The sequence below is a fragment of the Lathamus discolor genome, chromosome 13, assembly GCF_037157495.1.
Source record: "Lathamus discolor isolate bLatDis1 chromosome 13, bLatDis1.hap1, whole genome shotgun sequence".
NCBI classification, from domain to species: Eukaryota; Metazoa; Chordata; class Aves; order Psittaciformes; family Psittacidae; genus Lathamus; species Lathamus discolor.
The window spans coordinates 340,283-368,082 of NC_088896.1; the positions used below are offsets into that span (position 1 = coordinate 340,283).

The 27,800-nt window shown below is 50.4% G+C and overlaps 3 protein-coding genes across 4 annotated transcripts; all 3 read left to right on the forward strand.

The window, feature by feature from the left end:
* Positions 1-492: 492 nt before the first annotated feature.
* TRIM65 (tripartite motif containing 65) lies at positions 493-5,794 on the forward strand. Its single transcript, XM_065694136.1, has 6 exons — positions 493-1,064; positions 1,827-1,922; positions 1,997-2,230; positions 2,867-3,038; positions 3,368-3,448; positions 4,738-5,794. The coding sequence occupies exons 1-6, from the start codon at positions 618-620 to the stop codon at positions 5,268-5,270; spliced, it is 1,563 nt and encodes a 520-aa protein (XP_065550208.1). The 5' UTR covers positions 493-617; the 3' UTR covers positions 5,271-5,794.
* A 2,026-nt stretch (positions 5,795-7,820) lies between these two features.
* On the forward strand, positions 7,821-21,669 carry TRIM47 (tripartite motif containing 47). Of its 2 annotated transcripts, XM_065694135.1 has the most exons (7): positions 7,821-8,590; positions 10,203-10,298; positions 10,814-11,044; positions 11,611-11,806; positions 12,503-12,577; positions 13,780-14,397; positions 21,583-21,669. In XM_065694135.1, exons 1-7 carry the CDS (start codon positions 7,880-7,882, stop codon positions 21,588-21,590), a joined length of 1,935 nt encoding a protein of 644 aa, XP_065550207.1. In that variant the 5' UTR covers positions 7,821-7,879; the 3' UTR covers positions 21,591-21,669. The 2 variants fall into 2 exon arrangements, with proteins under 2 accessions (XP_065550207.1, XP_065550206.1); XM_065694134.1 differs by lacking the exon at positions 21,583-21,669 and having other exon boundaries at positions 13,780-17,918.
* Positions 19,745-27,800, forward strand: WBP2 (WW domain binding protein 2). The gene is made up of 8 exons (XM_065694137.1): positions 19,745-19,876; positions 21,583-21,691; positions 22,226-22,361; positions 23,916-24,008; positions 24,317-24,433; positions 24,666-24,788; positions 25,875-25,951; positions 26,141-27,800. Exons 1-8 carry the CDS (start codon positions 19,818-19,820, stop codon positions 26,192-26,194), a joined length of 768 nt encoding a protein of 255 aa, XP_065550209.1. The 5' UTR covers positions 19,745-19,817; the 3' UTR covers positions 26,195-27,800.

The window sequence follows — 27,800 nt, forward strand, 5'->3', positions numbered from 1 at the left end:
GGACCTGTAGTTTAAAACGGAAAGATGCAAAGGCAGAATGTAGCCATGTCTGGCTGCTGGCATGTGTTATAGCCCTTGTCACTGCAGAGGGAGGTGACGTGGCTGCAGCAGCAGTGGGTGCCCCTCTCTGCTGGTTCCATGGCTGGATGATGTCAGGACCACTGTACTGCAGTCTCTCTGCTAGGGAGGACTGCCATGCTCTGCTTGGGAGACATGAGGATACCAGGAAGTTCCCTCAAAGGGCAAAAAAGGAGTGAAATCAAACTATACATTATATATATACCCATGCAGTGCATACAGCAAAATACACATTGCTCTGACGCTTGTCAGCCGCTTGCATCTGTCTGCCTGTGGTGTTGCTGCAGTGTTTCATTCTCTCCACGGCCTCCTGCTGTACTTCACAGCCCTCCCTCTCCCTGAGAGGTGCAGCTGCAACCCTCCCCATCATCTTCCAAGCGTGTGGCACAGCCAGTATGGTGAGGGTGCACCCACAGGGCGTCTCCTTTAAGAGCATGCCTGACTCAGAGCTTTGACCCGCCTCTCGGCTCCTCCTCTGAACAGCTAAGTTTCTATTTCCCCAGCTTTCCCTTGTCACCCTGATCCATGGTGCAGGCAGGATGGCATCACCCACCTCGAAGAAGCTGGAGGAGAAGCTAGTATGCTCCATCTGCCTGGAGCTTTTCAGGGTGCCTGTGACCTTGCCCTGTGGGCACAACTTCTGCAAGCTCTGCATCAGCAACCACTGGCAAAAGCAAGAGCAGGAGCCCACCTGGACAGAGAGCAGCTACACGTGCCCCGAGTGCCGCAGGGGCTTCAACCAGCGGCCAGAGCTGGAGAAGAATGTCACCCTGTGCAGCGTGGTGGAGCTGGCACAGGATGTTGTGGCGTGGGTCTTGGACACAGAGGCGTGTGAGGTGGCCTGTGGTGAGCTATGCCCACAGCATGGGCGCCTGCTGGAGCTGTATTGCAAGGATGAGCAGCGGTGTATCTGCTGTGTCTGCACGGTGTGGCAGTGCCAGCGGCACCAACGGGTGCTCTTTGAGGAGGAGCGCTCAAAACAGCAGGTGAGAACAATGGGTGGCAGGACTGCGGCAATGTGGAGGGTCAAGCAGGGGAAGTTGTGGCAGCTCAGGCATGGCACAACATCCACCTGTCCTGTGCCCTGCTGTGGGGACATGGTGTGCCTCCATGTGCTGCCCTGTGCCTGGCCTCAGCTGAATGGGGGACTGGCATGTGCTTTGATAGGGAGATGTGACGCGACAAGGGAATGGCTTTAGCTTGCCAGAGGGAAGATTGATATGAGCTCTTAGGCAGAAGCTTTTCCGTGTGAGGGTGCTGAGGTGCTGGCACAGGGTGCCCAGAGAAGCTGTGGCTGCCCCATCCCTGGCAGTGTTCAAGGCCAGGTTGGATGGGGCTTGGAGCAAACTGCTCTAGTGGAAAGTGTCCCTGCCCATGGCAGGGGTTGGAGCTGGATGAGCTTTAAGGTCTCTTCCAACCCAAACCATTCTATGATTCTATGACAACAGCACCCAGCTGCTCCCTGAGAAATCTAAGGCTGTCAAGAGCAGCAGAGAGCTAAGTAAATCCAGCAGCACCAGATGAACAGTGCCAAAGGTATTTGTGACCCACTGATCTAGAGGGAAAAGTTAAAAAAGGGGTGACAACCAGCCTAGGATTTCACTTCTCTCTGACTCTAGATGCAGCCTCTCCCCTTCTCAAGCCTTCTCCTTCCCTGTGGGCCTTGTCATGCAACCTGGAGAGGGCTTCCAGGTGCTAGGTGGAGAGGAGCATGCTGCACCACAGTACATTGGTGCCTCATTTCACAGGCCCTTTTGAAAGAGTCCATGGAAAAAGCCCGGGAGGAATCAGAGAGGATCAAGCAGGTGATGAAGGAGCTGGAGGAGAGAACACTCAGCATCAAGGTAATGCTGTGGCTGCCTCTGTGCCAGCTGCAGGGGTGGGAGTGTGCCAGCTCTAATGCCTCCTCTCCATGCAGGACTCTTCCGAGGGGCTCAAATCAGTGATTCTGAGCAAATTTGCCCTCCTGAGGAAAGCCCTGGAGGATTGCCAGCGGCAGACAGTGGCCAAGATGGAGCACGAGCAGGCAGTGGCACTGGGACGTATGGGGGAGGACTGGAACCGCCTGAAGGACCGCCTGGACATTCTCAGCCAGCACAGGGAGAGGGCTCAGCAACTCCTGGCCTGCCCCGACAACAGGACCTTCCTCCAGGTACCATCCCACAGAACTGCACACACACAGAACCACAGAATGTTTTGGGTTGGAAGGGACCTTAAAGCTCATCCAGTTCCAACCCCCTGCCATGGGCAGGGACACCTTCCACTAGAGCAGCTTGCTCCAAGCCCCTGTGTCCCACCTGGCCTTGAACACTGCCAGGGTGGGGCAGCCACAGTTTCCTGGTGCTATGTCCCCTCCCATGCCCTTTAGGTGAGGGCAGACACTTGGTCGACCCCATTCTCCAAAAGAAACACATCCTCAGCGTAGCTCTGGGATGTGATGGGGCTGCAGAGAAGTGCTGCTTTTGGGAGGGGTCCCTTAAAATTTGGGGGACAATGCTGGATCGGAGTGGATGGTGCTGCCCACAGACCATGGACAGCATCTTCCACCCCTGAAACCACTCCACAAGGCTCTTCCACCACCAGCAAAACAGTCTTGTGTTGCAGCTCCTCTGCTCCCCACAGCTTCACACTCACCCTGCAACTGTCCCCTGACCCCTGCGCACCAGCCACAGCTGACAGCAGATGTTTAGGGGATGCCCCCATCACCCACTGGAGAGTGTGTGGCTGGGAGTCGGAGCTTCTGATTCTCCTTAGGCCAGTGCATGCATATCTGTGTGTCTGTCCACAGGAGTTCCCCCTGCTCCCATCTCTGGAGAGCCCAGAGGTGCTGCTCCCAATGGAGTTTGATGTGGCAGGCATGGTCAAGCCCATCACTGAGATCCTCACCAACATCTCCAGGCTTCTGCTGGAGGACCTGCCCAGCTCTGTGGCCCCCAAAGCCCTTGATCCTGTCATCCAAGGTAACCCGTCTGATTGCAGAGCCACCCCAAAGGGCTCCAAGTCATCCTGAATCACTGCCTGGCCCATGTCACTGTTCTGGGGACAGGGCTGCTGGTCACAGAGGGTTGGAATGGGGACACACTTGTTCAGCAGATGGATGTCAAGAAAGGGAGGAAAGAGCTGGGTGGCTTCCCTGTGGCTTTCTTCCTCGCAGGCAGTGTCAAGCTGCAGTAGCATGTGGCCACTCCCAGGCTTGTATACAATGGGCTTCCTCCTCTTCCCATCAAAGCCAGGGAGAAATAGGTTTTTGGGTGCCATCACTCAAAATACTTGTCCCCATCCTACACAGGCCCCGTGCATCCCCAGGAGATGGTGGTGAAGGTGGCAGCCCACTTCCCTGATCGCCAGTTCCAAGCTGAGCTTCTGAAGGGTGAGGAGAACATGGGACTCCTAAGGGACAGCACTCCCCTGGGGTCCCAGCAGGCGAGGGAGGTTGGTTGTGGCTGCGGGGACAAGGGCTCCTTCCCTTGTTCTTCCAGTCGCTCTCCCTAAACTCAGAGAATGGTGGTGCAGGGCTGGGGTGGATGGGCTGGGGGATACTGCACAGCTGGGAAAGGGCCATGAGGAGGATCAGGTGCACCAGGGAGCACTTTCCCATGAAAATGGCGGCTGCCAGTGCCTGGCATTGGGTCAGCCACTGACCTGGATCTTGCCTCATCCCCATCCTCTCCTTTCACCCTCCTTGGGTGTCTCTGCTGCCTGTTCCTGATGATCCATATGTAAACATGGTGCTTTCCTGCAGGCAATGCAGCAGCTGGCAAGTGATCACCCCAGGCCTGGCCATGAGCTGTCCCACATAGCACAGCACCAGTCCAGAGCCATGCCTGCAGTCAGTGCTCTATCCAGGGATATGGCCCCAGTGCTGCCAGCTACAGTCCTTCATGTCTTCTCTCAGCCCATCACACTCTAATTCCTTAGGGATTTACTCTTTTCCCATTTCCTCCCTGTTGGGAAGAGGGCTGGATAATGTTTAGGGTATGTTGGTCATGTCACTCTTGCGAGGGAGACAATCAATGTCCTGGGACCTGTGAAGATTCCTTCCATCAAGCCCCCCAAAACATTCTCAGGGTTATTAATTGGAAAAAAAAAAAAAAAAAAACCAAAAACAAAAACCCAAAGTTATTTCTGGGCAGCATCCTCAGCCCAGCATAGCTGCCAGGCTGGGGTACTGCAGGAGGAAGATGAGGTGCTGGTGGCCAGTGAATGCTCACGGCTCAAGAACTTACCGCAGCCAGTGCAGAGGAGAGTGAGTCCCCACAGTACTGTATTTGCTCACTTAATGCCTGGGTTTCTCTCCCTCTCCCCATGCACACTCATCTCTTTTGCTCTTAAAACCAAGCACATCTCTTCCAAAATGACCAGAGAGCCATGGCTGCTCACTGGCTTTGAGCCAGGCTGTGCAAGAAAAGCAGGAAGCGCTGCATCTTCATTCCTCACCAGCTATTTCTGGGCTGTTGCATTCCTTCTGGGAGGCAGGCGGGCAGGTATTTGGTCTCACCCTGCTTCCCCTCCCCTCCAAACACACTACAAGTTGCTCCCTTCTATTTTGGGAACCAGCCCTATGCAGTTTAAACCACATCACTGCTGGGGGAGATCATGCCAAGGGCATAAAGGCCTGTAGAAGCATTTCAGCCCTGTTCATGCTGTTGCTCTTCCCAGACCACCGCAACCTGACCTTTGATCCCAAGAGGGCCAACAAGTACCTGAAGCTGTCAAAAGGTAACCGGAAGGCCAAGCACAGCCCCAGCACCATCTGTAGGCAGCAGGAGCAGGGACCCCGCTTCGAGCCCTGGCAGGTGCTGTGCACGCAGGGCTACAGCCATGGCCACCACTACTGGGAGGTGAAGATCTCCAGCCACTCCGTTGTCCTGGGCGTGACCTATCGCAGCCTCCCCCAGGAGCAGAAGCAAGGACATAAGTTCAACATTGGTCTGGATGGGGGCTCATGGGGGCTGCAGGTGCGGGAGGATTGCTACCTGGCCTGGCACAAGGGCCAGCCAGAGAAAATCCAGGAACAGCTGTGTAGGAACCTGGGGGTCAGCCTGGATTATGACAAGGGGCTCCTCTCCTTCTATGGGCTTGGGGAGAGGACATGGCTTATCCACTCATTCCATGATGTCTTCACCGAGCCCCTCTATCCAGTTTTTTGGCTGTGCGAGGGGCGAGCAGTGGAGCTGTGCTGGAGGGATTAAGCCAGCACAAACGTGTGGCTCTCTGAACCAGACCACAAGCCATAGGCTGGTGCCATAGCCAGGCCGCACTCAGTGGCTGTCACAGTGCGAGTGGGACCGCAGTGCCAAGTGGGGTGCAGTGTTTTAACAAGAGCTTATGAGGACACACCTACAAATGAGCCCTCTGATTTGCACGTGCAAGTGTCATGCAGATAGCACAGTTAGGGCAGGGGAAAGCTTGCAGGGGCCAGTTGCTGTGTGAGGTGTAGATGGGGTGAGGTGGGGGGATAGGGAGGGTGAAAGAATGAGTTTTTTCCTCTTTCTTCCATCCTTGCCCAATCTCCCAAGCCTAGATTTGAGGTGAGGGGAACCCTAGAGAAGGGTGCTGTGGAGAAGGGTGCTGTTGGAGGGAGTCCTGTACTCATCCCAGCCCTTCTGTTTCCCTCTTGCCACTCTTGGACATGGGAGAGCAACTTTTTTTGGGTGCCATGCTGCATTTGTTCAATGTACGAAGCTGTTTTCCCCAGTAAAGCCCTATTTTACTACTGGTTTGATCTTTGTGATGGTGGAAGCTGTGGGACCAAGCAGCAGGGGGGTTGAGCTGGGTGCCCTGGGTACCCCTGCTCCACACTAGAAGGTGCTTTATTTACAGTAGCACTGCAATGAGGAAACCTGGTTTCCTACAGCTCTGCTCCAAGGTTGATCCAGCACACAATAAAATCTGAAGCTTTGATTGAAGCTTTTCCAAGGGTGAGACCGCAGGTCTGGGATCTCCTCCTCTCCCCCAGAATGCTGGTGAGGACTAAGGGTGAAACTGGGCACTGGGTTCAAAGGTGCTGGGGACATGCAGGGCAATGCCTGTGGAATGAATCACATCAGCTTGTTTCCTTTGGAGGAAAAAGAAAGGTTTAAAAGGCTCATTCTCCTTCATAGACACATGTGTTTTGTTGTGCTGTGTTTCCCCCTTCACTCCTCACCTCCATGCTCCTCCCAGCTGTGTCCTCAGGTGGGACCTTAGCCCAGCATGGACCTGGGAACTTATCCAAGCCAAAAAATTATATATTGTATCCTCTACACAGAATGTGTCTGGAGATGCCATGTTTATCAGACAGATCTTCATACTGGGAACACTTTGGTGCCTTCCCATCCCAGCCTGGTGCCTGCCGGTCCTAGAGAAGGAAGGAACAGGGACAGAGGCAGGACCTGAGTGCTGCAGCTTTTCCTGGACATGGGAATGGCTGATGTGGGGCCATAGGCATGAGGGTGGTAGGAAAGCACCTGCAGCTATTGTCCTGGTTTAAGCCCAGCTGGTAACTCAGAGCCACACAGCTGCTTGCTCACTCCTCCCTTTTTCCCCTTTCAATCCCCAGAGTGATGGAGAGAATCAAAAGAATGTAAACCTCATGGGTTGAGGTAAGAGCAGTCCAATAACTAAGGTGTAACACAAACCACTACTGCTACCACCAATAATAATAATGATAAAGGAAATAACAAGGGGAGAGAATATGACACTGTGTCCTGGGTTCAGCAGTAGCAGTTATTTTTCTCCCTAGTAGCTATTGCAGTGCTGTGTTTTGATTTTTTGGCCTAGGAACAGTGCTGATAACGCTGATGTTTTTAGTTGCTGGTCAAATGTTTGGTCTGGCCAAGGACTTTCTGAGCCTCATGCTCTGCCAGGGAGGAGGGGAGGCCGGGAGGAAGCAGAGACAGGACACCTGACCCAAACTGACCGAGGAGGTATTTCATACCCCAGCACATCATGCCCAGGATGTAACGGAGAGTGACCCAGAAGGGCATAGGGACTGAAGGTTTGGACAAGGTATCGGTCAGTGCTCGGCTGGGGGGAGTGGGGTGAGTTATTGGTTGGCTGGTGTTGAGGTGTTGTATTCTTTCCTCTTGTTATTTCCTTTATCATTATTATCATTGGTGGTAGCAATAGTGATTTGTGTTATACCTTGGTTACTAAACTGTTCTTATCTCAGCCCATGGGAGTTGCATTCTTTTTGATTCTCCTCTCCATCCCTCCAGGTTTAGGGGGAGGGCAAGAAGGGGGGGAGTGAGTGGACGGGCTGTGTGGTTTATGGCTGACTTTGTTTAAACCACGACACACTGAAAGGGGAAAGGAAAACAATAAACACAAGTGATACCCAGTACAATTGCTGACCACCTGCCAATCAATGCCCAGCCCTCCCCAACCAGCGATCTGGGCAGCAGATCTTGGAAAGGGGATTGGGATGGGCTGGCAGTGCAGCAGGTAACCCTGGGGGCACCAGAGCCCCGGGGACGGTCCAGATTCCAGCAGGATGCATCCTTTAGGACACAGCAGGCCCTGGTGGAAGGCAGTGCATCCCCAGGGGGGTGGATCCCTCTGGGGAAGTGGATCCCCAGAAGGCAACAGAAGCCGGGGAGAGGGTCCTTCCAGGGGGGCGGGTGACTGGGGACCAGGTCCCGGGGATGGGGGGGGCAGGATCTCCGGGAGGCAGCCGACCCCCGACAACCGCGGGGAGCGGAGCGGCGGCGGCGGGCGCGGGGAGGCGGAGCGGGAGGGCGGGGCGAGGCGGCCACCCGCCTCCCGCCGGGACAGGGAGCTGGGGCGGGCGGCGGGGCTGGCTGGTGTTGGGCGCTCAGAGATGGAGACGGCTCGCGGGAGCGCCCTGCCGTTCTCCGCTGCGGCGCTGCGGCTGGCGCTGGCGGCTCCGGGGCTGCCCGACGGCCCATTCGGCTGCCCCATCTGCCTCGACCTTCTAAAGGACCCGGTCACTGTGCCGTGCGGGCACAACTTCTGCCAACGCTGTCTGGGGGCGCTCCGCCAGCGGGCGGGCCCGCCCGACGGCAGCGGCGGGGCGGGCGGGGCTGTCCGCTGCCCGCTCTGCCAGGAGCCCGTCCCCGCAGCCTTGCGGCTCCGCAAGAACCGCGCCCTCTGTGAGGTACTGCCGCTGCTGGCGGCCGCCGCAGGCGGCTCGTCACCGCCGTCGCCAGCCGCCGGGTCTTCGATGGCACCGGGAGCCGAGGAGGAGGATGCGGCGGCTGAGGAAGGCGCGGCGGTGCTGTGCGACGTGTGCCCGGCGGGGTCGCGGGCTGCGGCGGCGCGGTCCTGCCTGGTCTGCCTGGCCTCCTTCTGCGAGGCCCACCTCGAGCCCCACCGACGCGCCGGCGCCTTCCGCGCACATCGCCTGGTGGCCCCGCTGCGGCGGCTGGAGGAGGGGCTCTGCCCCCGCCACCTCCAGCCCCTCGACGGCTTCTGCCGCGCCGAGCAGGCCTGCGTGTGCGCTCGCTGCCGCGCCCACGATCACCGCGGCCACGAAGTGGTGCCCCTCGAGCGGGAGCGCGAGCACAAGGAGGTGCGTGCGGAGCGGGTTCGGGACGTCCCCGTACTGGTGGGACCCTGCTGTGGGGTGTGCGTGCGGGGCAGCTCTGGGACGGGCTCGTGCAGCACCCACGGAAAAGCTGATCCCCACGTGTGCAGTGCGAGGGAACAGCGCCAGAGGATGCCAGATAAGTGGTGGGTGCTGCCGCCCTCTCTCTCCCCACCCCCAGGGGACCTCTCCTCAGCACGGGGCACAGGGTGCTGTGGGGTGTGGACAGGGTGGGAGATGGGGACAAGCACTGGGGCAGAGCAGCTGACAGCCAGCCCGGAGGGGTTGTCCCACTGCGGGGCTAAGTTTGCAATCACGGGTGTGGGGCTAGGAGTGAGGGTGCCTGGGACACCCCACGGCAGCCACCCCCATAGTCACAGGGCACTTGCCTTCTCTGTCTTGTTCCAACAGCCCTGTCAAGGCAGTTTTTCTTGGCATGCTGGCTGCCTGCCCAGCTGCCGCTCCCCCAGTCCTTTGTGTCCTGGTGTTTTGGCAGCAGGGTTTTTCCATCATTCCCATTCCCAGATGTGGTTGAGTCACCTAGAAAATCCGCACCCACGAGCTGGGGCTCCAAATCCATCCCAGTGTTGCCTTCATGGGCAGTGCTGCCTCGAGCACACAGTGCCTTTGCAGGTCACAACCTGTGAAGCTTGCAGCATGGTGGCACCTCTGCATTGCTGTGGGGCATTTGGAGAGGGTTTGCTTTTTCCAGGGGGCTGTGGACATGCTGGCAGGGAGCACAGTGGCAGACCCAAGCCACCTCCCACTCCCTCATGAGCTCATGGGACTGCAGGAAAACCCTTTTACTGACATTATTAGTCATCAGGTGCCTTAAAATAGAAAGCCCCTGTGATCCCAGACCTGAGGAGCTGCCGGGCCTCGGCAAGTGCTGCTTAACATTGCCTGTACGGGGTGGGAAGGATAGACAGGGGAAGCACCTGTCTGGCCTCACTGGGCACAAGTGCTGCAGGGAGCTGGAGTGGGGGTTGACCATGGTGGCGAGCTGCTTGTTGCCCTACAGGGTCCTGGGGGACCTGTCCTCATGCTGGCACTAACAATAGCATGTCAGGAAGCACTGCATTCAGACGGTGCTTCCTTTGCGGCCGTACAGCACCCCATGCTCCAGAGCTGGTTTGCTTTGCTCCCAATGAAAAACCTCCAGCGGAAGTTGGAGAAATGTTGAAAAAAACTCCAGCGCTGCATTTCTGCATGCTCTTGGTCTGCCTTTCAGCTTCCACACCAGTCCCTGGTGGATTTTTCCCAGCCTTGAAATACACACTAGGAACATGTTGCTTCAATTGCTGCCTGATGCTTTTGCTTTCGTATTCCCTTTTTCTTTGGTTTCAGCTGGGACCAGGGTGGGGAGCATAGAGCTGGGCCATCACCCTTTGCAGCCCAGCTGAGAAGGAGTATTTGCAGGTTGGATGTTACAGGGGAGGAAACCAGGGAAACAGCTTGCACTCTTCACCTGAAGCCTAGTAGCAATGTCAGTCAGAGAGGGGGCTGAGGGTTGAGTCTAGGGAGAGCTTGGATCCCATGCACATCCCTGACCCCGGGTTAGGGGACAGAGCTCAATGTTTGTCCTTTGTGCCTGCAGGCCCAACAAGCCAAATTCCTCAGTGATGCTGAAAATGAGCTGGAGGAGCTGGCAGTCACCATTGCACAGGCCAAGAAGATGGTGGAGCTCATTAAGGTGACTCTGCAATGGGTTTGCTCTGTTAGCTGCAGCTCTGCTGGGCTGGAGAGCAGCCATGAGCTTTTGGGGCGCATGGCATGTAGAGGTGGTGTTCACAAGGGAGCAGACGGATGATGACCCTGGCAAGGATCCCTGAGGATTCTTGCTCCTCATCTCTGCTAACCCTCACGACATCTTTGGTTGCTTTCATTTGCAACCTGGTGCAAGGACTGTGCCAGGGCATCCACTGGCTCTTGCAGCTTCTTTCCCCAGGTCCAAGGGGGTTTTGGTCCCCTTTGCCCCTTGTGCAAACACATCACGGCCTGGGGACATGAGACATGGTGGAGCAGTCTGTGCCTAGCCAGGTCCCTTGACACCTGCATTGTAAAGTGCTCTGAGCTTTTGGGTAAAGGGTGTTACAGGGTGTCAGAAGGATCCCACAGAGCTAAGAACTGGGTGCTGGGCAGGGAACAAGGGGGCTCTGCACCCTTGCCTGTGGGAGGCGACTCCAAACCCTCTCTCCCTGTGCTCAGGGTGCCGCCATGAAGGAGAGGGAAAAAGTTGAGAAGCTCTTTGCAGAAGCCTCTGAGGTCCTGGCAACCTTCCAGAAGGAGGTGGCCAGTTTCATCGAGGAAGGGGAGCGCTCCATGCTGGGGGAGGCTGAGGCTGATCTCCGCTGGAAGGAGGAGAGACGAGCCAAGCTAGTCCAGTGCAAGCAAAACCTGGAGAATGTCCCCAGCACTGACACCATCTACTTCCTCCAGGTGCCTGGGTAGATGTAGCGGAGAGAAGGAGCTGATAATCTGGTCTTTTGGGGGGTTTGTCCCATCTCATATGGACCCAGGAGCCCTGGGACGTGAGGGCTACAGAGTCTCAGTCCTGTTGACACAGTGCTATCCCCCTCTGCTCCTGGGGGGGCCGAGCAGCCAAGACCCTCTTCCATGGTCCCCATCTCTGTCCTGGCTGTGACTCTGGAGCAGCTGTTGTGCTGCCCAGGCTGGGGCACAAGGTGGGATAGAGAGCAAGAGGCTGGGGTGTCCCACTGCTCCCATCCAGCATCCTCCCCTCCCTGGCAGCCCAGCAAGAGACTGGTTTGTGGGGGAATGCTGCTCTGTGCGAGCTTGGCATGGGTCTGGTTTGAGAGGGAGTGAAGAGAAGGCTCCAGGAATGTGTGGCTGGGAAAGCACTCTCCTCCTTTTCATAAGGCTGGCCTTGTGCCACGTCCTGAGAGTTGCCAGTTCCCAAATCGTCTGGGGCAGGGTGGGGTTGTGGAACAAGAGACAACTTTGGTTTGTTTGAAACCTCCTGAAACTTGTCTCTTTTTGCTCAGGAATTTCAGGCCTTAAAAGTTGCCATGGAAGAAAACCTCTCACCAGCTCTGAGCTTCCCAAACGAGCTGAACTTCACCAAATGCACCCAAGCTGTGAGTGCTGTGAAGGATGTGCTGTCTGCTACCTGCAAAAACCAGTGGGACCACTTGCAGGGGAAAGGGATTGATGAGCAGAGTTACCAGGAGATAGAGGAAGGTTTGTGTTCATCCAGCCCTCTGCCCGGAGGTCACCCCAGCACGTTTTGTCCTCCCTGCATAGGTGGGAGGTGCCTGCAGACACCATGGACCCTGTGAGCACTGGCCCCTCTCCCTCCAGCCCTGGAAGCTGCAGGGCACGGTTGCGCTGTGTTGCACAGTTCCTGTCTGGGCTTATTCCTTGTCTTTGAGGTTTTATGATTTTTTCCACAGAGACTAGAGAGGCAACAAACAGCCTGGGAGTTAGGGAGGGCCCTGTGGGACAGGGCAAGTGGCCAAAGAGGCCTCCCATGAAAGGGGACTCTCCTCGCAGGACAGACGATCCTCTTTATGGGGGAGGCTGTGGTCTCCCAAACCCACCAGGGTTATAAAAATGATATGGTAGCTTTCTCCCACACTTTCTCATTTAGCCTGAGCTCTCTCCTCTCTCTCGTTTCTCAGATGGCCATAGGAACTGTAGCCAGTTTGTTGCTTCCCCAGCTCATCCCCCTGAGGTGGCAAAGACGGCATCTGTCCTTCCCTGTACCTGAGCCAGCAGAGATGTGCAGGGGGAACTATGGATGCTGGCCTGGGCTCGAGGCCCGCAGCAGCTGGGTACCATCAGGGTGTCAGGCAGGCGGTGATGCTCCAGTGACACCCTTGCTTGTGGCATTGGTTTCTTTGTTAATGACAAACCCTTCTGTCCCTGTCTCTGCAGTGTTGGCTGTGTCCAGATTACCAGAGAAGTTAAACAGTCCTGCTTGCCAGGAGAGCCGTGATTACTTCCTGAAATGTAAGCAAGGGACTTTTGCTTTGACAGTTGTTACTAAGGTCCATCTTCCCTTTCCTTTCTCCCAGCCAGCAAGCTCCTTCCCACATGCCCGGCTGTGCTCACCCCAAGTCAACAGCTGGCAGGAGCGCTGCCGCCACTGTGGGAAATACTGCTCAGCTAACAAGGAGGCTTCTGCTCAGCTAACAAGGAAGCTTCCTTGCTTTCCTGACAACAGCCATAATCTGTTTAGGTGATTTTTTTCCCCCTTGTCTGTAGTTCTGATGGACCAACTGACAAGGGGCTGTAGGTGCACTACGTAATTTCTGCTGCCTTCCAATCCTTGACAAATTGGATCCTCCATTAAATTAAATCAGAGTTTGTGCATCTGCCTTGTGCACTCTGATGAGGGTCAGCTTCAGCAGAGCAAGCAGAGGGATAATTCTGTGGCCACACAGGGACAGTGGAACAGAAGGGGCTGAGGCTGGAGAGCGCAGGGCTGGGCTTCAACACCCTGTGCATCCCCCCACAGCCTGTACAGGGAAAATGGGGTCATCTACTGAGACAGGGAGCTGGGCAGCAAAGCCTGGGCTCAAGTAGAGTCTGCTGTGCCACTTCTATAGGCTTTGGATGGCTATGGTTCAGGCCTGCAACACAGTTGGCAGCAATACGTGTCCAGGGCTGTTCCTGCTGGATATCCCCTCTGTCTGGGATCCAGTGGCAGTTCTCATGTGGCTCTGCATGTTGGAGGCTGTCTGTGCTCCAACAGGAGCCATAGGGCAGTGAGAGCCACCTGCAAGGAGCAGCTGGTTTGTGGTTGTTATATGATTGGCTTTCCCCTGTCTTCTTGGGGTCCCTCCTTGTTGTGTTTGTCTGTGGTTGCCAGAAATCTGCTTTTGTGTGGGATGTTACTGCTACCACTCTGTCAGGTAGATTCTCCAGTGTCTGGTATCATGGTTGAACTCATTGAGTAGCTTCCCTGCTCTCTCCTCTGCCTGGTTACCTGTATTCATCCTGCTTATTATCAGCTGTTCCAGAGCCTCATCCTCAAAGGCTGAAATTGGCCATGGTATTTAAAAACAAGGGGACAGAGTGATGGCAGAAGTCAGAAAGGATCGTGCTAATCACTGAAGGCTGAAGCAGGGGATCAGAGTGGGACAGGAGGGGGAATTTCCTCCTGTTTCCCTCCTCATCGTCATGTCTTTTTTTTTTTTTTTCCCACACAGTTGCCTTCGTCATTGACCTGGACAGTGACACAGCTGACAAGTTTATTCAGCTGTTTGGCACCAAAGGGGCCAAGCGGGTGCTGTGCCCCATCCCCTACCCAGAAAGCCCGACCCGGTTCATCAACTGTGAGCAGGTGCTGGGTTTGAATCTCATGAATCGGGGCAACTACTACTGGGAGGTGGAGCTCATCGACGGCTGGGTCAGCATTGGTGTCATTGCTGAGGACTTTGACCCCCGCGAGTCCTACACCCGTGGCCGCCTGGGGAGAAATGAGAAGTCCTGCTGCCTACAGTGGAATGGACAGAACTATGTGGTCTGGTTTGGGGGCTTTGAGTCTGTCATTCAGCAGCCATTTTTCCAGACAATTGGGGTCTTCCTGGAGTATTCAGAGAAGGCCCTGACCTTCTATGGGGTCAAGGACTCCAAGATGACCTGCCTGCAGCAGCTCAAGGTCTCCCCTTTTGCCAAGGGTATATTTGACCCATTCCAGAACAAGATCAATCACCAATTTGCCTCTCTTTTCTTGTGCAAGCTGAAGCCAGCCTTCTTCCTGGAGAGCGTCGATGCCCACCTGCAGATCGGACCACTGAAGAAAGACTGTGTTTCAGTGCTAAAGCGTAGGTAACTGCTCAGAGAGTGGGAGCATGGGAGGACTCAGAAAAGTCTCTCTTGCATTGTATTGCCAGAATCACGGCTTCTCTTTGGTAATGTTGTATATCTCTGTCACAGCCATCCTTGTTCTGTGCTGCCTGTGTCCCAGGGTGCATGAAGCTATCTGGCTGGCAGAGCCATGGGCTGAGAGCCAGGAGGGAGCTGGATCCAAGTGCCAGCTCTGCCCCTGGGCTGCTGAGCAAACTTGGATGAGTCTTTGCTACTCCCTGCCCCTCGGTTTCCCTTTCAGGGACTGTGATACAGCCTTTCTTGGTAAAGTGCACTGCTTAGGGGAAGTGCCACATAGATTTGAAGCTGTGTGTTGTCCGGCTGCCAGGCTGTCCAATCCCTCTCCTTAATATCTGCTAACACTGCTCTGGTGACTTGTATAGATGCTCCATGCTGTGCCTTACTTTGCTCACTATGTTGCTGCTGGTTTTTTGAAGGACTGGCTCATCAACACCTTCCACATGTTCCTTATAAAGTGCCTTTGAAGTAGCAAGCCCTCCATGGACTGGGCGAGCCTGCAGAGCAGATGCAGTCACTCCCCTGGTGCCTGCATCACTGTTGTGCCTTGGTGTGGGTAAGCAGGGTGCTCCAGGGTGGGTGGGATGCAGAGGAGGCTGGCTAGGGCTATGCTGCAGTGATGCAGTACCTCTCCTTGCAGGGCTGGCCACCCATTAGTGCTGCAGATACAAAACAAGGATCTTTGCCTTCCCTCACATGACAGCCAGGGTGTACTTTGTTCTGTGGTCAGGCTTATTTGGGAAAAGCTGTGGGCCTGCATGTATTGGAGCCCCGTGGCTGTGGGGCTGTTCCCCACAGCAGCCAAAAATCCCAGCTGGGAGTTGGGAGAAACATTTTGCCAAGAAGCAACAGCACTGTTCCTTGCCTTGAGAGGGTGAAGTGAGCAGCATGGAACACTTTTGAGGATTTGCTTTTAGTAAACATGTTCCTCAGGAACTGCTTACCAAAGCTTTACAGCCTAATTTTCCCCCAACATTTTTAATGACACTACTATTTTAAGGGATTTTAATACTGTTTAACCCCCAACTCTTAAAGTACCCTGGGCATTTTTTTACAGCTGCATTTACTTGAGCTGTAAATGCACCCCATAGCTTAGGGAGTTTTTTAAGTGGCAAAGAGGTGCTGTATGGCCTGTTCTAGGAACAGCTGTGAGCACATGGATTAAAGGTACAGCATCAGTCAGTTATTAAACAATACTTTGGACTCTGGTAATAAGTAACAATTAACAAAAACTACTCTCAAGCAAGTTTCCTCTCTGGAAAGGGTGGAAACTCGAGGCTGAGAGCCAAAAATGCCAGTTCACATGTCCTGAGGTAGCTTTTCCAGAAGGAAAATACAGAAGTACTGCCTGTGAGGGCAACACACTGCAGCCCCTGTCTCAGCACAGGCCGCCCTTCCACAAGCTTGTCTTTTCTAGTATTAGTTTGCTACCTACCTCCTTGCTTTACAACATCATACTGCTGTTTAATAGGCACCCAGAGAGAAAATATATTGGGTCAGGTTCTTTGCTGGTATGAGCAGGTTGGTGATGACACATCAACGGTCAAAAGGGATAAAAAATGGCCCATTTAGCTAAATATATGAAATATATATATATTCTGTAAAGGATAAGCTGGAAATCGTAGTAGTGTATTCAAGAAGAGCCAAGAGAAAAAAGTGAACATGAATAAAAAGGCAATCACAAAGCTGAGAGGTTTAAAATTAAAGCCATATTTAGAAGAGCTGCTTAATTGTAACTTGTTTGCCAGTGCTGCCAGTTCCTCTTGGCACGGGAAGAGGTGCTGGTTCCCCACATACGGCCACTGCTGTGGGCTCTTATTCTGGGGGCTGAAGGGTCTAAATGCAGCTGCCCCTGACTTGGGGCAGGGCGGGTGAGTTGGTCTGGGAGGCAGACTGCTGGGATATGTCTGCAGATCCCTTCTCTTTGTCCTCCACATGCAGCGTCTCCTAAAATGCTGCAGATGGAGAGGAGAGGAAGGGCTTCCAGAGTGTAATCTTGGCCTTTACTTGGTCAGTGGGAATGCCGCCCAGGCTTCTGTCCCGATGGGAATTCACTCTGTGTGTCCTGAGCTCCTACCTCAAAACTGCTTTGTTTGGCTCATGCCAGGCACTCTCCTGCAAATCTCAGCCTTTGGATGAGATGTCAGCAGTGACACTGCACAGGTGGCACTGCTGTTATTTGCAATACTGGAGAGGACTTGGTAACAGAAATGCCTTACCCAGATAAGAAGGGTGGAGACATGCAACATCCCAAGAGGAACAGGAAGGTAATCGTGATCTCTGCTGCGTGTCTGCAGGAAGAGATTTTGCATGGAGGCTCAAATCTAGGCCCTAAATCTCCTTTATTCAGGCAAAACTCCCACTGTTTGCAGTGAGGAGTTCTGCCAGAGTAAATACAGCAGGTCTGGGCCTTTGCCCCGTTTCATTTTGCTGTAGGCAGATTGATAGCTCTGTGGGGAAATCCATGCTTAAGTCATGCATCCCTCCCTTCTCTGTGTTCCTAAATGCACAGACACAAGTCTCTGAACTCCTTCAGGGTTTGGGATGGTTTGGAGGGACCCCATGTCTTTCCATCCTGTAACCACATGGGAGCAGGTCAGGGGGACACGTCTGGTGTTTGGGCTTTGCTTCTGATTGTGCTGCTGCTTTTACTTAATTCACCTCTGCCCCAAGAGCTGGGATGCTGATATGCAGCTTCGGGGGGGTTCTGAGTGCTCCTGTAGATAGTTGGGAAGTGCTACCCAACCATCTCCTTCCTGCTGCTTGCTTTTATCCTGCTTGGAAGCACTGTAAATCCTTGTGGCTTAACACATAAAGCAAATCCTGACTGATGTAAGATGGGAGCAAACCCCCATGGTGTTGGACCAGAGTTTGCTGTGTTGCCTATAATATGGGGTATAAACTGGAATGATTAGGAAATGTACACTACCCCAGCTCTGGGTCCATGATTTTGCTGCAAACAAAGGGCTAAATGTGGCATAGGATTAGTTTAGATGATTAGATAACACTTGGCAATTGAAACAGTCTTTCTGTGTTCCCTTGACTTATTTCTGCTGTCACAGAGTGTTCCTCTTAATTAGGATTTTTCAAATACTGTATTTTACAGTGTGTAAAAGAACTGTAACAGAATAATGTAATGATGTTAGAGACTATGATTTGCCATTAAATATTACACAGACATCGCTCTGGTTTGTCTTTCCTGTAAATACCAAACCATTAGAGTTGTCCCATTACCTTGTGTTTATTTTTCCATGTCCTGCACATCTGGCATAAAATAATACAGATTTTATTTTCCAAGTGTGTCTAAGGGAATTGTGCCAAATACATATTTTTAGGAGCAGAATAATCCTAAAATCCAATAACAATATTGTCAGTCCTGGGCAATTCAAAACAATGAATTTTCTCAGTTCTCTCTTCTGTCTTGGTCCTCAGACTAGAAATAATAAAGATGAACAGATTAGGCACTTTTCTCTGAGTGTTTTCAGTTTTTAGAGCATAAATTTCCAAGGTTTCCTATGTGATGAGGAGGTCTGTATATTCCCATGTATACTGGCATTTATACCAGTACCTTTTCTAAATGAAGGCTGTGTTTCTTAATACCAATGTTGGTTGGAGTGAGGAGAGAAACATTCAGGGAGTCTTGGCTCATACGAGGTGGCAGTGCTTCACAGCTGGGTGCTTTAGCGGAAGCTGAGCGGATGTCTGTTACTGACTTTAATAGGAGAGAAATCAGAACGTTTGTTATAACCATTTCTTAAAAGGGAAACTTACAGCTTACTGAAAAAGCGAATATGAAAAGTAGAAATATGCTCTTTTCTGCCAAGAACCATACAGATTATGTCACTGCATTTATTTAAACCTGGTTTCCATTATGTAGTTTTTCTGCTTTTGCTCCCACACCCCATCTGGTTCTCAAGCACTCAAACAGGCCTGAGCTGTAAACCCTGCAGAAAAAAGCTCAAATCTATATGAGAAGGTAAAATTTAAGGTAATATATGCTCTTAATAAATATCTGTGTATTACTGATACACAGTTGACCGTTATTGCTATGAGAAGCCCTACAAAACTGTTGATTGGTTTTGTAAGGCTCCTATTTTTAATGAAGTCATGCAAACATTAATTTTTTAAGAGCTCCTCCTGCTTGTGCACCTGGAGGCAGGAGATTAGACCCTCACTGTAACCCTGCAAAGAAATTTTCACAGAGAATTTTCTGCTCCCAGATACCCTCCAGGCAGACAGACACAGTCCTGACTTGGTCACAGGGCAACTGGTTAGCCTTTCCAGTTCAACACTTTCCAATATAAAGGGGTAATTTTAGGATGTGATTGATTCCAGCACGGAAAGCAGCCAACATTGGGCTCAAATATATGTTTGCAAGTGTGTGAAACGTGAATTGTAGGTCGAAAGTGAATTAAAAAATGGTTGGAAACAGAGCAAACATATTTGCTGTTTAAGGGGTTAAGCTTCATTTTATGTGCAGTACCACCAAGTATGTGGGATGATTTTTATTTTACTCTACCAAACATCTGGATTCTGCTCAGCCAAGTTCTGGAAGTTCATTTTTGTCTCTATTTCACTTAATTTTGGGCTTTTCCCTGGGAGATCCTGCCAAACAGTGTTAAAATCACTTGTGGTTGCATGAGATGTGTGAACAGCCCCCTCCTACAAACAAAACTGGACAGCCTCCTAGGGAAAAGGTTTTATTCTCTGGTGAGCTGGCCAGGAAATGTATTCAGGATAAAAAATGAGGTGCAAACAGCAGCAAAAGACAGCGTTTTAAAACGAAATGTGTGATCAGTGTCGGGATGCTCTGCGAACTCCCACCGGCAAAGCGCTGCTGTGCCAGAGTGCCTGGAGGGCAGAAATCCCAGGAAAACTGAGAGCTCGCAAGTTCAGGCGAGTTCCAAATAACTGAAATCACTCTATTATATATGGTCAGCAGGACACGTACTCAATGATTAATGGGGTTTATAAATATGTTAGAGAGCTCTTCCAAAAGGGAGACTGGCTCTTCTGCATTAGAAAACTGAGGTAGTTTAAAACCTAAACTGGATTGCGCTCGGTAAATTAATACTGATCATAAATCGTGGCGGGAGCAGGGGTCCACGGCTGCGGGTGCCCTCAGGGGTGGCCAGGCTGGGGAGGGAAGCGCTTCCCTTGCTGCGCCGGGCTCTGGGCCGTGAGCGGGCGGTGGTGGTGCATCAGCAGCGCAGCCGCGCGGACGGCCATGGCGGCCGCTGGCCGCTGCCGGACTACAGCTCCCAGCATGCATGGCGCGCCCCGGCCCTGCCGGCGCTCCCGCCGCGTTCGGCGCGGGTGCAGAGCGAGCTGGGCGCCGGGGGAGGAGGAAGAGGAGGACATGGCGCTGAACAAGAACCATTCGGAGGGCGGTGGCGTCATCGTTAACAACAGCGAGAAGTGAGGTGCCATTCCCTGCTCCCTGCTTCCGGCCGGGGGATAGCAGGATGCTGCTTACTCTCCTCAGGGGGAGCGGTTGTCTGGGGAGAGGAGGGTGGGGTGGGGGGATATAAGGAATGGGTTCGTTTAACCCTCTCGGTGCCGGCGTGGGTCGTCCTTCCTTCTTCTCCTTGCGAGGGTAGGGGCTGTACGTATCCCCCGCCCCTGGGACTCCCCGGGGGAGACTCTGCTGGGCCTCTGTCGTGGGCTTTTCCCTCTTACACCGCTCCCCTCTGCGGCCTGCCCCCTCCTGCCCCCTCCTGCCCCCTCCTGCCCCCTCCTGTTGTCCCAGCCTCTCTCCGAGTGCTCGGAAAGAGCTGGCAGAGCTCATCCCCCCAGCCCTGTGATTCTGGCCAGGACCCGATCTTCTGTCTCTCGACGCAGTGTGCCGCAGTTCAAGAGCTGCCCGCTTGGGTCTGCTGGTTTCTTTACACCCACACCCCCTCCGTGTGTGCAGGATGGAGCAGCAGTGTTGGGAAAAGGCACTAGGATATAACCATGGAAACGGAAAGCCTCCACAGAGCTGTCTTTGTCTGCCTGGCTGCCCTCATCATTTGCGTCTGCCGGCGCGCTCTGGTTCTGACGTGGCAGTCACCTGCTTCTTAGGCAAAGGAGTACTTCAGTTTTCAGGGTGACTTTCTGTAGGGCCACTTAAACATTGGTACAGGAATTCTGTGCCTGACTTCAGTTCGGGATGTGACCGTTCCTCGAAGAATTTAGTAACTCTGGGGCTTAAATTTGCATTCATTGAAACAAACAACTGTGTATTACTGTTCCTAGTTGTCAGCCTGCCTTGGATCAGGGTTACCTCTCATGTGGCAGCCTATGCTGCTTGTGGTGGTTGATTCAGCTGATGTGCTATAGCCCAAACAATGCTGCTGGCCCCTGTGCCTTTCCAGAGCTTTTGCTGGAGGGACGGCTATGGGCTGGCAGAAGGGAAGGGCAGGTGAGTGAGGATGGTAGCACGTAAGCTGCCAAAGGTAAAGGTGGTGGAGGTTTCTCTGGCTTTAGGGATTAGAGTCCCTAATGTGGATGCTGTTATGTTAATACGAGTTACCAGCTGTATCTGTGCAAGGGTATTGCACTGGTTTTAATAAGATCAGTTTTGAATTGAGAATGAAGGAGTCAGTGCAGACAACATGGGTTAATAAAGGCTAGTGGCATAAAAGGGGGAGTTCCTCTCCATCCTGTTTCTGTGACAGAGATGCTTAAGCTGTGGTTAGACCTTTGACAGCTGTGTTGTGCAAGCCATCCTAAGCAGTTCCTGCTTCAGCAGTCCTTCCTCTGTTGTGTTACTTGTGGTGAACCAAATTAGAGAACTGATCCAGCAGAAATATAGTGCTTAAAATTATATATATGTCTTGAGATTTTGATCAGTTCACTTGATTGGGTTCACTGCCTGGCTATGCAGACAGTGGTAGCTGTGCCAGCACACTGAGGAGGGAGCACAAGGCTGAGAACAAGCACCAAGTATGGCATAAGTTGCTACTGCCAAAAAAAAAAAAAAGGGAAAATGCAAGCCAGAGTGATTTCTGATTTTTGTCTGCTGCGCACTAGGCTGAGGTTAAAGGCAGTTTTGGTAGGTCAGTAAACCTACACGTGTGTTGTACTTCTGACTTGAGCTATAACACTGTAACACTGTGTCACTTCTTTCATCTTGTTTGCAGTGTCTTGATGACCTATGATCATGTAGAAATTACCTTCAGTGATATCGAACCTATGCCAGATGCGTTCAAAGGGACCAAGAAAGGGAGTGTTTTCTTGACTCCCTACCGAGTAAGTAGTAGAAGACTTTGTCTTGTGTAAGGAGATAGGGGCTCTTTGCAATTCTGTATTTAAATGTCCTCAGTGCATGAAAGTCAGGATAATCTACTACCCATTGAATTATGGCTCATCCTCTCCCCTTGGGGAACATTATGAATTCATTGTACAGCCTATCCATTTGTCAAAAGATAATCAATCTGGTTAGTTCTTATAAAGGCAGCTGTTTAGTCCATCAGGCATCTTTGAGGCTGGAAATTAGCAGTGGTCTGGAAATGCTGAATGCAACAGCACAGCTACTAGATCATAGCTGTGTGCAGTAGCAAGTTCTCTGGAAGCTGGGAAGAGTATTATCTAAGCAAGTGTAGCCTTCTTGGAACGCTTTATGCCTGGAGGCTGCAGTTTGCCCTTGTGACTGTTCTGTGTAGCTTTTGGTTTGCACAACTATAGATGTAGGAGGGAGTTTCAGTCCAGCAAAAAGTCACTTCACATAATGAATCAGGCCTATGTTTCCTGTTTTAAATACCCTTTGTAATGTTTTCTTTTTAGGTTATCTTTGTGTCAAAGGGAAAGGATGCTATGCAGTCTTTTGTGATGCCCTTTTATTTGCTGAAAGATTGTGAAATTAAGCAGCCTGTCTTTGGAGCAAATTATATCAAGGGCACAGTGAAAGCAGAGGCAGGAGGTATGTACAGCACAGATGTAAGTTGTGTCATAGTTCAGCTGCACAGTTCATGACAAAGTATCAGTGTAACTGAAGCTGGGTACTGGCCAAATTGGGTTTTTACAGTGCTGCTAGAATGTGTCTTGTCTTTGAAATTAACAGCCAAAAATATTCCCCTTGCCTGCCCCCTGTACAATTACAGTGACCAGATGTGTCCTGCAACTGATCTCACTCCTGCCCTCTGTGCAGAATACTGACTTTAGTCAGCCAGGTGATCTCAGTGATGAGTAAACATCAGAGCAGAGTCAGCAGGAGTGAGGATGTCATTCCGCATTGCTCAGTGGAGTTACCTGGTAATTCTGAATCCGGGTCCTCTTGCGCCAAAGGCTCATGATCCTTTCTGGGTTTGTTTGGGTTTTCAGGAGCACTGTTCCCCATCATCAGTTTTTTGTGCAATTTAGGAAAAGGCACACAGTTGCTGTAGTGTATCTTAGCAGTAAAAATGACACTTGGAAGAGAATGGACTGTCTTGAAACCAAGGAATCTTCCAGGGGTGGTTTCATAGTATGTTCAATGAGAAGTTTGTGGTAGATATTTTCAGCAAGATTTTTTTTAATTACTGCTTTATGCTCCCCCTTTTTACCAAAGACACATAGTGCAGTACACTCTTTTATCTCCAGCTAGATTTAGTCTATTAGTTGAGCACTGAAATTGGAGTTCTTAGGAGCCTTCAGTCTGTAATCCTGAAATCAGCATTATAGCTTCTGTAGAGGAGCAGAGTGGGACCATCCAGCATGAGCGGAAACCTGAGCAGTAATGACAAACTCTGTAAGCTGTGTGAAAGGCAAATGGCTTTAGCTAAATCTTTGTGAATTTTCCCAAAAGGCTGTCTTTTTTAATGAGGGTGTTGCTTTAACAGCCGTAAGAGTCTGGTTTACCTCAAAGGGCTCTTTAATCTACATGTCCCTGCTTCAGCACTGACACAGCTTCTGCTTTGATGCTTTGTTGGTACTCTGGGTTGTGCTTGATTTTCTTTTTTAGTCCATAATATGAGATGTTATTATTTATTTTTATTGTTATTATTATCCTGACTTGAAATTGAGGACTCTAATGGATTTATGTGGAGCATGTTTTTCATTGAGCTCTTTTCTGTATTGGGCACTTAAAGACCCAAACTAATTTACAGCTGACAGTTAGGTGTAGTTGCAAAGGCTTTTTAGCAAACAGGATTAAGAAAATCCCTGTCTTCTGCACTAATCTTCTATAAAGCTAGAGCAAATCCAGCACTCCTGATAGCTTGGTCTGTTGACAGCTGGTGTGGTAACAGGCACAACTTTAGAAAGCTTCTGAAGATCTCCCTCCTTATGTGTCTTCTTCAGGTGTCTCTTGACCTGAAAATACCCCAATGTGAATTTTTCTCGTAGGGTAATTCTGCCACTTTATCTGCATCTTTTCCTTGAGTTTTTGGATAAACTCTTTAACGAATTGCATATAGGGCCTCTGTAGGTAAACCTTAGAAGCTAAATAGCATCAAAATGGCTTCTTGCTTCTGAATTCTGTCTTTCTTCCCTGCAGGTGGCTGGGAAGGATCTGCTACGTTCAAGATGACTTTCTCAGCTGGAGGTGCGATTGAGTTTGGCCAGCGGATGCTGCAGGTGGCATCACAAGGTACAGGAGACTGGCAGTATTGCCAGAGTTCAGTGGTTTCAGGAGGCCTTGCCTTCGTTCCATAGCAAGGGTGGTTTCAAGATAGATTCAAATTGATGAAAGTTTCAAGCTATATCTGGAACCTGCTTGCTTTAAAAAATAATTACATAATAGATTAAAATACTTTTTTTTTTGCATCCAATGAACAGAGGAGTTATTGGGATGGAGCTTGTTTTTCAGATAAGGACTCTAATTTTCTTGGAGTTCTTGGCCTGTGTTTGTTGCAGGCTTGATGTTTTGATGAGGTCAGCTTATCTTTACTTTTGCAGTTTCCAGAGGTGAAATACCCAATGGAGCTTATGGCTATTCCTGTATGCCAAATGGATCCTATGCTTTTGCACCACCTGCAGCTAATGGGGGCTATCCGTACCCCCCACCTCCTCCTGGTAAGTCTGGGCATTGAAGATAGGGATTATTCTAGTTAGCAAGAGTTAAAATAGGTAAAATAGAGAATACTGATTTTTACATAATCAAATTGGATTTGCTTTTATTTGAACTGATGCTTTGTGCCACTTTTGTTTCTGAGCTTAACTGTATTTTCCTTTGGATTGTTTTGGCTGTGTGCTGTGACCCTCCCAAAGGAGTGAAGTGTTTGCTGTGTTACTTCTTTCCTGACAGAGTTTTATCCTGGCCCTCCTGTGGTGGATGGAGACATGGGTTACATGCAGTTTCCACCTCCGCCATACCCGGGGCCCATGGAACCTCCTGTGAGTGGGCCAGACTTGCCCACCACTCCCGCAGGTATGAAGCATGTTCAGGTGAATTAGCTCACATTGTTTGGTTACCCATGAAATGGACATTGTTCTTTGTTATCTCTTAGGGAACATAGAATGTAGAAACTGCACTTAGAAGTTAAAAATATTTAGGAAAGGGATTAAGGAGCTCCCCTAATCTCCAGCTCTGTCTGGAGGCTAGCCTGATTCTCTCCAGGGTAGATGCCATTAGCAGATATTTTGCGGCTGGTTTTTTCTTGTTGAAACAAAAAATACAGTTTATGATTATCCTGCTGTGGTAATGTTGCTGGTGAAATGTGTCTGTAGTCCATTTTAGTTAGCAAAGCGGGCTTTGGTGATACTCTGCCTTCTTCCATTTCACTCTAACTTGATTACTTCTGTTTAAACAATATGTAACAGAGGAATAGATGATGGAGAGAAGCTGGGGAAATATCAGTCTCATTTTCACTCTTTGTGGTTTATCAAAATGAGTTCAAGTGTGGTCTTAAAAGGTTTGTGGGGGAGGGGGGGAAGAGAGCTTTTTGTGGTTGGACACAGTCATAGATCTCTTACAGGTAATGATATTTGTCTCTCTTCGGGTTGAATGAACAACCAGTCACCTATGAACTATTATTTGGGAAGTGGCACTGATCAAGATGGTTGTACAGGTTTTCTGTATTCTGCAGAAACAGACAACCTGGATTACCTTCATAAATCACCTTTAAAGAATGAGTCCCTGAGCTGCTATAAACTTCTGCTGATTCTTGTTTTCTCTTGTGTTTTTACTTCCAAGAAGGAGGTTTGTTAACTGCCTTTTTAAGAGGTATTGTCTGTATTCAGGCAAAACTGCTGTTAGCATTTATTTACAAGTCTACTCCAAGGTGACACTGCCAAATGAAATCTTGGTCTGCTTCATTTTGCACGTGAAAATCCTGTGGCAACTGGAAGAGATAATGCTCAGTCATCGTGTTTGTTGTAGCTATTTTGCAACTCAAGTGTTGGTCAAATAGTGCTTTGTTAGTAACACTTGCTGTCCAGTAATATGTAGAGGGTTTTTTTTCAGTGTAGAAGTTTGTGTGTGTCACTAGATCTGTAACTTCTCTTTCTGTGACAGCTGAAGCGAAGGCTGCCGAAGCCACTGCCAGTGCTTACTACAGCCCAGTCAACCCACATAATGTCTACATGCCTCCGGTGAGTTCCTGTGTCATCCTGGGTTTGCAGTGTGAGGTAAATGTGCACATAGCTGTTCTTTTTCTCTGTGACACAGCAAACTTTGTCTGAATTCATTTCAGTGTTTTGGGGGTTTTTTTGCAGGGTGGTTGGGATTGCTTTTGTTTTTCTTAGTCATGAATTGATGTCAGTTTATTGTCTTTATTTCAGGACCAGCCACCCCCTCCTCCATACTTTCCACCAGAGGACAAGAAAAACCAATAAGCTAACACAGAACTTCTCCAAAACTCATTGCTTTCTTACTTCCCATTTTGGCAGAATCTTGGGGCATAGTCCATAGCACTGAGGAGCCTCCACCAAGGCACATAGTTTTCATGGACTTTAGTGGTAGATACATGCAGAGGAAGGGGAGAGATTTCGGCAGCCTGGGTTCTCTTGTAGAGCTCTGAGGGTTTGCTGTTCTACTGCAGTATTCCCTTCTCCCTGTGCACCGCATCACTAGAACTGGAGGTTCTTTTAATTTGTTTCCCTTATGTCTGTTTCTTTTTATTCTTATATTATACCTCTTTAGAGTGAGCAGCTGCTCCAAACTGATGATTAAAGTGCCCATAACATGGAAATGAAGTTTGGGGGCAGGGGTGTCTTGAATTTACCTTAGTATGCAGCCAAGAGCATATGTGGACATTCCTCTCAAGAGTATCATATCCAACTTTCCCCTCTGCTACTGAGAAGGGGTTTCAAACGGAATCTTTAGCATCTCAAAGGAAATGGCTACCTATTGTGTTTTTCAGATAACTATTAAACTTCCTTGGGTTCTTTACAATTGTAGCAGATAATCTGGTAGCCCTCCAGATTTCTCTGCTGTGCACTGTGTGTGATGATGCTGATGAGCTTCCATTCTTAAGAAAAACATAATACTCCTTACAGGGTTGATGAGTAGCTAACTCGCTATAGATCATATGGGAACACTAATTTTCTCATGTCTTTATTTATCCATTTAGATTCATGGGCTTGAGATCAAGTCCTGAATATTCTCTTTAATTTTTCTTTGATGTAATACACGTTACACATTTTGGCCAGTGAAGTATCTTATGGCTGTCATTTACCTGTTGAATTAATACCTAATGGGGAGAAAATAGTTTCTTCTGCCTTGGAAGGTCTTGAGAGAATATGCAGAACACTGGGACAAGCTATTGGGTACAGCTGAGCTGCTTTTTTGAATGCTCTTTAGTGCTGTTAGTGTTCCTGCATCAGCTTTGAAGATACTGCCTGGAAACTTGAACATGGGCTCATTAGACTGAGGGTTCAGGCCTTGCCTTTCTGTAGCATTGATTCATCAATCTCATTAGCAATGACTCCAGTGTGCAGAACCTCTGTAAGACTGATCAGAATCTAGGTTGTGAAACTTTGCATTATACAAAGCTTTGCACAAACCAGACTTCACTGTCTTCTGACAGCTAAGAGAGAAAATCCTTCCCAGCAAGTGTGAAGAAAGATGTGTGTGCTAGGGAAGCTGCTGAGACCTGCTGCATGCAACCTGCTTGGAGAGAAAAAAAGGTCCACCCCTCATTTTGTTTGAGTCTAGCTGATTAATCAAATTGCTACTACCTGTACACTGACTTTTCTAGAATTGCTATTGCAGTGATGTAAAGAAATGGTTATTTAAAAAAGAAATAATTATTTTGAAAATGTTTGATTAATATATTGTGAAATGACTCTTGAATGCAGATTTGTTTTGCTGAGACTGTGAACTAAAGAGAAAGCTCAAAACTCAAAGTATTTGTGCACTTTTGTGTGAATGGGCAAACTTAATGGTGATTTAGTAGCTTTGGATGGAGAGAGGGAGAATTAAACAGCAAAGTCACTTGGA

Excerpts from the sequence above, each read along its gene's own strand:
- TRIM65 (XM_065694136.1), top strand. The coding sequence starts at position 618 with ATGGCATCACCCACCTCGAAGAAGCTGGAGGAGAAGCTAGTATGCTCC. Across the intron at positions 2,231-2,866 it reads ACAACAGGACCTTCCTCCAG|GAGTTCCCCCTGCTCCCATC; the intron begins GTACCATCCCAC and ends GTCTGTCCACAG. Across the intron at positions 3,039-3,367 it reads CCTTGATCCTGTCATCCAAG|GCCCCGTGCATCCCCAGGAG; the intron begins GTAACCCGTCTG and ends CATCCTACACAG.
- TRIM47 (XM_065694135.1), top strand. The coding sequence starts at position 7,880 with ATGGAGACGGCTCGCGGGAGCGCCCTGCCGTTCTCCGCTGCGGCGCTG. Across the intron at positions 8,591-10,202 it reads GGGAGCGCGAGCACAAGGAG|GCCCAACAAGCCAAATTCCT; the intron begins GTGCGTGCGGAG and ends TTGTGCCTGCAG. Across the intron at positions 11,807-12,502 it reads TTACCAGGAGATAGAGGAAG|TGTTGGCTGTGTCCAGATTA; the intron begins GTTTGTGTTCAT and ends CTGTCTCTGCAG.
- WBP2 (XM_065694137.1), top strand. The coding sequence starts at position 19,818 with ATGGCGCTGAACAAGAACCATTCGGAGGGCGGTGGCGTCATCGTTAAC. Across the intron at positions 19,877-21,582 it reads ATCGTTAACAACAGCGAGAA|TGTCTTGATGACCTATGATC; the intron begins GTGAGGTGCCAT and ends TCTTGTTTGCAG. Across the intron at positions 25,952-26,140 it reads ATAATGTCTACATGCCTCCG|GACCAGCCACCCCCTCCTCC; the intron begins GTGAGTTCCTGT and ends TCTTTATTTCAG.